Source organism: Lonchura striata, chromosome 6, assembly GCF_046129695.1.
Source record: "Lonchura striata isolate bLonStr1 chromosome 6, bLonStr1.mat, whole genome shotgun sequence".
NCBI lineage: Eukaryota > Metazoa > Chordata > Aves > Passeriformes > Estrildidae > Lonchura > Lonchura striata.
Window position 1 is genome coordinate 4650718 of NC_134608.1, and position 10137 is coordinate 4660854.

The 10137-nt window shown below is 52.9% G+C and overlaps 1 protein-coding gene across 2 annotated transcripts in view; it reads right to left on the reverse strand.

Moving 5' to 3' along the window:
• Nucleotides 1–9773, reverse strand: part of ARMH4 (armadillo like helical domain containing 4) — a 55385-nt gene extending 45612 nt beyond the window's left edge. For both annotated transcript variants that reach the window (XM_021534647.2, XM_021534646.2), the window contains exons 1-4: nucleotides 9700–9773; nucleotides 2554–3889; nucleotides 1511–1723; nucleotides 89–304 (exon numbers count right to left, since the gene is read on the reverse strand). In XM_021534647.2, coding sequence (XP_021390322.2) covers nucleotides 89–304; nucleotides 1511–1723; nucleotides 2554–3850 — 1726 coding nt within the window. In that variant the 5' untranslated portion in view covers nucleotides 3851–3889; nucleotides 9700–9773. The remainder of the gene's footprint in view (nucleotides 1–88; nucleotides 305–1510; nucleotides 1724–2553; nucleotides 3890–9699) is intronic.
• Between the last annotated feature and the right edge of the window lie 364 nt (nucleotides 9774–10137).

A 10137-nucleotide genomic window follows, 5' to 3' on the forward strand; every position in this document is an offset into this window, starting at 1 on the left:
GCACACAGGTGAGTCAAACAAACTGGGGGCTGTCAGGGCAGGGGTGGCACCCCACAGGAGGCCCCCTGCCCCTGGGGCCCAGGGGTACCTTCAGACTCCAGGCGGTCCAGCCCGTAGGTCACAGCTGTGCTGGTCCTCCTGGCAGGGGAAACAGCAGTTCTGGCAGAGGAGGCCACCGAGGCTGGAGATACCAGGACCACAGTTCTGCTGGCTGGCTCCTCTGTCTGCCCAGCTGGGGTAGAAGACATCCCACCAAGGGCTGGAGCAGCTTTCTCACTGGTGAGCAGGATCCCATCTGTGAGATCTACAGGAGACAGGAAACAGCAACCATTCAGCCTAATGAGATTTTACATAAACCCAAGAAACTCCTTAATGGAAACTCAACTCAAGGGAAGTTACTAAGCTTTTGCTCCCTTTGAGATGTGGCTCTGCTGTAATGAAACTTTCTCCTCCAGGGCAGCCAGCAAAGGAGGTTCCCCTTAATGAGGGGGGAACTCTTAAAGGTTTTAATTCCACTGCTTTAAGGACTACTCATCACCACACCCTCGCAAGATCAGAGCACCAAGCCACCAGTTAAGAACTGAGCCAAGTGACAGATTTAACAGTTCATTACAAAGGTAAAAGTTGGTGGAATTCATAATTAAATCCCAGAAGCAAATTCAACTAGTGGAAACTGCCAGAAGAACCTTCTGCCCCTTACAAACAGACCCTAAATTTAAAGATACAAGGCAAACAGCTTTTTTTTTTACGCTCTGCAACACAAGAATTGCCAGAAAAGCTGCCCAGCAGCATTTTCATTACAATGGTCCCCCCACTACTACAGAAAGAAACTCCAGCTCAAAGTCAGCCTCGTGCTGAGGGAGCGCTTGCTACACTCCTGTCAGGAAGACAGGCTCCAACATGGACATGCCAAGGTGACATCAAAGCAGCAGCTACCTGAACATGACTGCTTAAAGCATTTCTACACAAGCTACACCAGCCTGAGCACAAAACACCATTCCTCAGTGGAGGTGAAGATCACTGCAGGTTTCCACACCCAAGGACTTGCCAGGCTCCTGCAGGAGGATGTCTTCCCCCACCACTGGCTCCCATGGAACCCTGATGAAACATTTTCATCCTCTGAACTGAGCACCAGCAATCTGTGACTGCCTTGGGTTCCAGAACTGAGAACTCTCCCTCCATAAATCAAAAATTGCTTAAGTGTCTAAAGCTAAAGGCAGCTTGCTAGCAAGCACAGGTAGGTGGCTTGTTTGGTTTGGGGCATTTTTTAACCTCTACTCCACTTATCTGGGGCAAAAAAAAAATCCATATGCTGGCAAATTCCAGTGTGGTGGATCTCATGGCATGAGTAGAAGCAGTAGCAGCCCAGGTTTAGAGGCAGAGGACAAAGTTAGCAAAAAAAAAAAAAAAAAGTCACTTAAATTTGGATGTTGCATTGAGACTGGAGTGAGACACAGGTTTCAGATGTACCATCTTATCTTGTGTGGGAGTCCTTGAAGCTGAATCCTACCTTCTGCATCCACAGGGCTCCCCGTGGAGGCAGCACCAGCTGTCAGCAGCACCTCGGTGGCACTGGGAGCCGTCAGCATCTGGGTGTCCTCCCCGCTGTTCTCCTGAGGAAAGCTGGCAGCCCCTGCCCCTTGGGTGGCACCAGAAACCTCTGTCACAGCAGGCAGAGCAGCATCAGCCTCCTGGGCAGCTGCTGTCACCTCCTCAGTGGCACCTAGAGCAAGAAGAGGTGTCAGGGCAGGCTCACAGCACAGCTGGCAGCAGCAGAGCACACCTCTGAAGCAATACAAAAGGAACAGGACTCCAAGCTTTAAAAACTCCAGAGCCACAGGGCCAGCAGCAGGTCCAGCCTCCTTGTCCAGCTCCCACTGAAGCCTCAGCTATGCAAAAGTCTTGCACAAGTCTTAATAGACAGTGTTGTTTCCCCAACATCTGGGAAACAGCAGAGAGGCAGCCTGCTGACAAGTCAAGTGCTTGGAAATTAATCTAGAAATTAATCAGTCAGGTTGCAGCACCAGCCTGCAATTAGCTGCTTTTCTTTTACAGCAAAAATTAGGTCTTTCGGATGCAGTGAAGGGAAATCATCCCTTTGCATCTGCAACCAAAGAGGGACAAATGAAGATACCCAGCAATTAAAAAGTCCTCATCAACCTGGAAGCATGTCATTGCCCAACACCTGACCAGTTTTTTTTTTTTTTTTAGTGTTCCTTTTACATTTTAAACACCAAGCAGGAATACTGAGATGAGGCTGAAGGTGCCATCTCTGGAGGGATGTGCAGGGCAAGGTGACACCATCAGCCTGTGCAGGCTGTCCAGGAGGAATTCTGCCTGCAGGCAAGAGTTGGGACAAGCACAGCTTCACCATGGGCTGAGGAGACCACACCAGGAGTTTCTGTCAGAAGTGCCAGCAGCTCCCTGCACAGACCTCCAGGCCTGAGCACCCTTGAAAAGGCATTTAAGACATCAGTGGCTCACAGGCTGCTGGCACAGCTCACTTCAAATCCCAGAAATGAGAGGCAAGTGTCTGTAACAGGCAAGTTTTACCTTTCCATGAACTCTCCAGAGTAGGAGAGAGCTCAGGCTGGGTATCTGTCACCACAGCAGCCTCCGGCTGTGACGGAGGGATGCTTTTCTCCTCCTCTGCTGTGACTGCACTTATGTTTTCCAGCGAGCCAAGATCAGCTGTGCCTGCATCTGACAGGTTCCCAGCGTGGAAAGCAGCGCTGCTGCCCGGGGAAGTTGCTGGCAGCTCCTCCCCTTGCACTGGCACTGTGCAGTTGCTCTCCTTGGCAAGCTCAGGCGCTGGTGGAGGGGACACTGGGGAGGGCATGGCTCTTGTGGCATCCTCTTCCTCCCCCACACCTTCCTGGGTGGTCTGGGATGGTTCTGTTGTCCCCAGCTCCTCTGTCACCTCCTCATGAGACATACTTCCCCTGTGAGTGATGTCCCCCAGTTTTGTGTCATCCCAGTCAGGTGGCACAGTGTCCATAGGGGGGACGGTGACAGTGCCAGCCGTAGTGGGCAGCTCCTGCTGTGTGACACCTGTCCCTGCCTGTGGGTGAAGGAAGGCTTCAGTTGCCACAAGGGGATGTTTAGCAGCCACAGGTGTTGGTGGAGCCAGGGATTTCAGAGGGCTCCCTGTGCGGGCTCTTGGCATTTCCAGCCCAGAGGTCACACCTGCAGCCTGGGGACTTGGAACTACAGCGTGGTCACTTGCTGCTTCCCAGCTGGGAGAGCTGGGGTTCAGCGTGGCCTGGGGCACAACTGAGGGGTGTGAGCTGCTCTCTGCTTCCTCCTCCTCCACAGTGGTCCCAGAAATGGGGTTTGCTGAGGGGCCAGCAGAGCTGGGCTCCACTGCCACACCACTCTCTGTTGTGGGGCCACCAGACTCCTCCTGGACTGGAGGGCTCAGCGTGGTCACAGCTGTGGTCAGCATGGCCCCAAGTGCTTCATCCTCCTCCTTCTGTGGCTCAGTGGGAGCCAGCTCCCCCTCATGCCCAGCAGAGGGGTGACCCCCCAGGCCCTGGCTGCTGGGCAGGACACTGCTCGGGCTGGCAGGGAGCACTTCTTCAGTGAAAGCTTCATCTGAGGGTGTCCCAGATGGCTGTGCTGACACTGCACATGGCTCTTCAGAAACTGTCTGCTCAGAAGGGCTCAGATTGGTTTTCAAGTCCACCATGGCTGTCCTTTCATCTTCCGGCCCATTCCCCACCCAGGAGCCACGCTGGATCTTTGTCGCATCCCCCTCCTCCAGAGGCTGAGCAAGGCATGGCAGGCTGGAGGACAAGAGCAGGATGCTGCAGGTGACCACACAGATATTAAATCCTTTTGATCTCCTCATGGCTGGGAGGAGATGTGCAAGGCTGACAAATCCAGAGACCTGGAAGGGGAAAAAGGAACCAAGATTACACATATCCATAACCAAGCACAGACCCAGGGCCTTAAATAAATAATGGGAGACCAAGTCTATGGCCAGTTGTGAGCAGACTCCCCTACACATTCCAAGCAATGAATTCCCCCATCTGTTTTACTCTTCTTAGCCTACCCTACCTGAAGATGCCAGACAAAAACCAAATGTTGATCTGAAGCCCAGGACAGACCTTGCCCAGCTCTCATCCCAGCAGCAGAGTGCTATACTCTACCCAGCAGGCATCAAACCTGCAAGCAATGGTGTGGATCAACCTGCTTGTCCTGAGCCAAGTCTAAAAATTATCCTCGTCAGGGCCATGAAGTCTCAGGTTTGTTCTGGCCAACCCTGTTGTGTGCACTGGCACAGGAGGAGCCCAAGGAAGAACAAGAGGGGTCTGTGGGGGACAGCAGACAACCAGAGCCACACCGGGAGGCTTTAGGGCTGCATCATGTCCTGGCTGAGGTCCTTGGCCCCACAGAGGAAGCTGCAGCTCTGCTGCATTAGCACAGTGCCCGTGCTGCACTGCACCACGGAGGCACTTCCAGAGAGTTTCATGTCCAGGATCACCCTGCTAGCTGGGAGTTCCAAGAGAGCACTGAACCTGTAGGCCAGCAGTGATGCAGCCAGCTGACAGCCTGCCCTTGGCAAGCTCTGCTGCCTCCAGGCACACAGCTCCAGCTCCCTTGGGCATGTGCTTCAGTCCTGGGCTTGCCACTCCACCACTCCAGAGCAGAAGAGCATCCCCACCCAAGGCCCCACTCCGTGGTCACACCAGCGCCACGCACACAGCAAGTGTCCCCCTGCCACAGCAGATCTGGGGTGCTGCTCCAGGAGGCAGACTCTGCTCCAAGGGCCTCCAGCCATCAGCAGCTTCAAGTTCTCTCACGTGTTCCTCCAGCTCTGAGACTCCCAACAGGGGAAAGAGCTTGGCCTGTTGGGATAAGTCCAAAGAAAAGCCACCAAGTAGATCACAGGGCTGGAGCACCTCTGCTATGGATACAGGCTGAGAGAGATGGAAGGTGGATAAGAGAAGGCTCCAGGGACACTGAAGCATCTTCCAGTACCTAAAGTAGTTCCAAAAGAGCTGGAGGGGGATTTTGGACAAGGGCATGGAGTGACACAGCAAGGAAGAATGGTTTTCACCTGACAAAGAGTAGGTTTAGATTAGACATTAGGAATAAATTATTGACTGAGGGTGGTAAGGCCCTGGCACAGGTTACCCAGAGAAGCTGTGGCTGCCCCCGAGTCCCTGGAAGTGTCCAAGGCCAGGCTGGATGGGACTTGGAGCAACCTGGGATAGTGGGAAGTGTCCCTGCCCATAGCAGGGGGTGGAACAATGTGAGATTTTATCATTCCCAAGTGAACTGCTCTTCCCTTTGGGCTGCAGGAATAACAAATATCAGTCAGGAAAGAGGCTGGGGCTGTCAGAACCACCCCTCAGTCTTCCAAAGAACAGCAATGGTCACCCTGTGCAGTCTCCCTGCCCATGGGCACCAGGATAAATCCCTGAACCTGCCACACTTCTCATTTCCCCACCCAAACAGCACATCCAGAAGCATTATTCACATTTGTACCCAGAGAATGCAGCAACACAGCTCAGAATTAACCACTGCAGGCTCCAGCATCTGGCTGAGCCTTCAGGGCACATTGAGTCACTTTTTCCATTCTCCCTGAAGCCTCATCCCAGCAGTCTGAGCTGCTGGAATAATTCCCCATCACAGGCCACACACATGCACCAGGTGCTCAGGGACAAGCAGAAGCCACCAAAAAGCTCTTCACCAGCCTAGACACCTTCCACTTTATTTTTAGCACCTTCTATCTCTGAAGGATGGGTGGCCACCCATCTATTTTCTCTATCCCCTCCCTAAAAAAAATAGCTGAAAAATGACAATATTTAGCTCTTTTCCCAGGCTAATTCTTTATGCACTTTTGTAATTAAAAAGCATTAAGAATATATTACGCAAGTTAAATTGTTAGTGCCTAACTACATGCATCTGCCTCACCATGCAGAGGAATATAAATCATGTTCATCACAACACCCCTTTAGCAAGTGCCTTTTAAGAGCAGGCATATTGAAACATCAAGAAGTTGGGTTTTCTCTACTTAAAAGATAGTGTGGCTTTAAATACAGCCTCTCAAGAAGCCAGGAGCATTTAGGTGGCACAAATACTTTCAGCAGTGCTTAAATATAAACAGAACTCCAGGTGCACTTGAAAAGCACTTCTCTTGCAGTTAAATACATTATACATATGTATATACACATCTGTACAGATATTTTGTAGCTTTCTAGCTCTAGGCTCTCAAATAGCCCACAATACTCAGGACGTGGTTAGCAGAAGAACCAAAATGCTCATCTCCTCCCAACAAGCTTAGCACATATTTACTAGACCCTTTCCTCCTTCTGGGTGGTAGATAACATGGGCACTCAATACCAGCCTGATAAAAGAGTTCCTGGGGCCCTGCGTATTGTTTCTACCAGTCTGAAAAGCCCTGTTTGTCATAATCCTACATTTCTATAGGGCAAAAATCATATTGGAGTTATTTGCTCAGGAAATCCACAACAGGCAGATGTAAGCTAACCTAGACCTTCACACTCAGTGAAAGCAGGAGATAGTGGCACAGAGCTTGCTGCAGGATAATGGCACAGGTTCACACTTCAAAGAAGATTAGTCAGGGCTTAAGATCTACTTAGCTTTGGGAAGAGGCTGGATTAGAGAGTGTATGAACAGCAGTGACCTGGCCATCTCCTTAAGCAGAGTTTGACACCTTGCTGAAGCACTTCCACTGAATGCAGAAGCTGCAGGTACCTGGCTGCAGAGCAGGCTGCTCCTCAAGCTGCACCGAGCTACATTTATCCTTCCATCTGGCTATTTTTATAGCCAGCCTGCTCTCCAGCCCCAGCCAGGCTGGAGCACACTGCCCTGACCAAGCACCTCCTCTGTAGTAAGCCTGAGTTCTCCCGTGACCAGCTTGAAGGTAGTAACTCAATATTTCATACTGCAGGAACTCCTCGTCCCCAGATTTCACCTGGCATCCTCAGAGCTGAAGCCCTGGAGGCAGCTGCCAAGCACTGGCCAAGCTCTCAGTGGAAAACTAATCCTTGCTTCCAATAGGAAGCACACACTGAGGGCAAGAGGCAGTGCCAGCTACTTCCCCTGCACTCAATAACAGCAAATCCCAGGAGATGCAGTTCCTCCAGCCGCAAAGGCAGCACAACTGCAGGCGGCCAGGGCGCTTTATCTCCAGCATGGAAAATAATAACTTCTTTTAACACCTGGTAGGCTGGAAAAAAAAACACACAAAGGATTGCTAGGCTGAAAACGGGCCAAAACTGGACATCTCCAGGAGCTGCCCACAAGAATAAGAACTATCTACCTCAGCGGGGAAGTCAGGAAGCTGAGGGACAATAAATATGAATTGGTCACCAGCTGAGACAGTCTCAGACTCAGTTGGATCTTTCTGAGCCAGGCTGCTTGCCTGCTCCATACAATTAGCACTTGCAGTTATTAAACCATTAACCCCTCTGAATTCTGGAGACTTCTTTGAGATCAGCTCTTGGGGGGGCCCAACAAAAGCCAGCTCAGAAGGAGTCCCAGCCTGTTACGGTCACTCCAGCAGGGCAGGTTTGCAGGGGACCAGCGCTGAGCAGAGCAGATGTCTCTCCTTCAATAGCTGCTCCTTGCATGGACCAGTGGTTTGTGGAGACATGCTGCAAAGGATTAAGCTCCCCCTCCGTCCCAGCTGTGTGCAGCTATTCCCTCTCAGAGCTTTTTAAGAGCTTCACCCAGCCAGCTTATTTAGAGAAAACAACTCCCTTCCTCCCCACCCCCTCCAAAAAAAAAAAAAGCCGTTATTTTCTGTCTTTGACAAGTTATGGCTATGTTTCTACCCAAATTGTCGAAACGGTGTGGAAAAACAAGCACTAAGTTTTAAACTCCCTTGAATTAATAACTCTGCTCTAACAATCCCTCTGACACAGGGAGGACACTCGCACTCAAAAGCTGAAGTGGCTGCATGCATCATAAAGCAGAGAGAACAGGTCAGCCCCAGCCAAATCTGTCTCGCCTTTGAAAAGAGCTTCTCACACCTCCAAGCACAAGCCTGGTGTCAGCCTGGGCTGCCTAAACATTCCGGGGCGTGCTCAGCTCCGAAATTTTTCCTAAGGGAACCGGACAAAAAATCAGCAAATCTTATAATGTGAAGATTTAGCCAAAACATACAAGTCAAACAACTGCCAGCCGTCAAGTGCTCTGTTAAAGGGTGCTAATGTATGCCATCCAAGCCTCATTACTTGTGCTGAATACAAAAGGCAGCAGATAATACACTGCAGAGCTCCAACTCCTACTTTTGTGCACAAGCCGAGAAAAAATGCCTTCATCTCATCGTGCTTTATGCCCTTGACCAGCTCATCCGAGTGAATTTGGGATCTGATGCCCTTCCAGCACATACTTCGGGTAAACAGACCTCCACCAGTCCGACCACCTCCAACAGCCCAGTGAAATCCCAGCCGCGACACGACTCTACGCCAGGCACCAACACAAAGTCAGGCGAATAAAATTACGTCGAGACGAGCACACACAAGAGGAACACATCCTCACCTACCCTTGAGGATGCATCCTTAAAAGCAAACAAACGCGATATTAATATTCTGTATGGCCAGCTTCCCACCAGTCCCAGTGAGGCACCTTAATACATAATACATCACCTCCACTTCTAGCCTCGGCATTCCAGCTGGAGTTCTTTGAGGAGCCAGGGACATGACATGTTTGAGGCATTATTCCCCCAACCATCAAGCGATCATTTGCTTTGTTGGGAACTGCACCCGGACCACCTATAGAAATCCCTACTTGGATTTGCCAGTAAAAGCTGCGCAGTTCTCCGTGGCTTCTGACCCGTGCCAGGTCTCCGGCACCACAAAAGTCTAAGGTCTACCGAATTCCTGAGGGATTAAGACAGGGAGGAGGGGGTGTTGAAGAATGAGGCCAAAGGGTGCAGCAGTTTCCAAGCAGCAGCAGGACAGAAACGCCGCTCCCCAGCCTGCCTGGGAGCAGAGGGACAGACAGACAGCACTCGGCTTCCAACCAGCGAGAAACGCTCCACAATTTCAGCGCCTCACCTAAGCTTGACAGAAGCACCACACAGGAGCGCTGCAGGAGCCCGAGTCCCTGCAGGTGAAGGTTTAAAAGCGGATTTAAACGCACCTTGTCGGGCGCTTTTGGCTTGGGCAGAGCCTGCGTGGGGTCCAGAGAAGGGGATTAGCGCTGGCTCAAGGCTTGATTCCACCCAGCCCGCCTGCTTGCCGGGCACAGGTCCATCTCCCGTCCTCCTTAGTCATATTTACAGGTGACTTTACACCCCAGAATTGCGTTCTTTCCCCACCGGGCAGAGGATCGAGCGCGAACAGCCGCCCGGGCATCCCTCCTGCCCAGGCCCGCAGCAGGACAGAGGGACAGCGGCGGTCACCCCCAAACCACCCCCTCCAGAAACACACACCCGCCCCCCAAAAGACTTCTCGAGGGAGCCCACCGGGACCCCCCATCCCGACAGGACGGCACCCCGCGCTGCCCCTTCCCCATCGCCATCCCCCGGGGCTGCAGGGACCAGCCAGCCGCTCGCCGGGAACAAAGAGCCGCGCCGAGGATGCGCTGCCCCGCGGGCAGCCGAGCATCGTCGGGAAAAGCCACAAATCGACCCAAAACGCGTAACCCCGCGGCAAAGGCGGCACGGGGGTGCGATGCCGGCTGCGTGCTTGTGTGTGTGTGTGTGTGTCCCGGCCTCACCTGGCTGCCGCCGCCGCCGCCCGGTGCCTCGGCGCCGCGCTGCCCCAGCCCCGCGGCCGCACGGGCGGAGCGGAGCGGGCCGCCCACCGGCGGGCGGTGTCGGGGGCCGGCCCGCTCCGCCCGACCGCCGGCCCCCGCCTGCCTCCGGTGGGCTTCGTGCTCCCCGACACCCGCAGCCCCCGGGAGGGGCCGCCCGCAGCCGCCTTTGGCGCTCGCTGCTTCTGCAAAGGGAAGTTGGAGCATCCAAGCGCTCGGCTCCCGCGCACAACTCTTCCTCAGCGCCCGACCCGAGGCGCTCAGTGCGGCTCTTTGCTTCCGAGGAGCTGTGAAAACAAGGCCTAAGGCACCCTTTAGGAGTTTTCCATCTATTACAGAGTGTCCTCCAGTGTTTTCAGCTGCAGAGGTCACCTTCCCCTAATACACCCTCTGCAAAGGAGA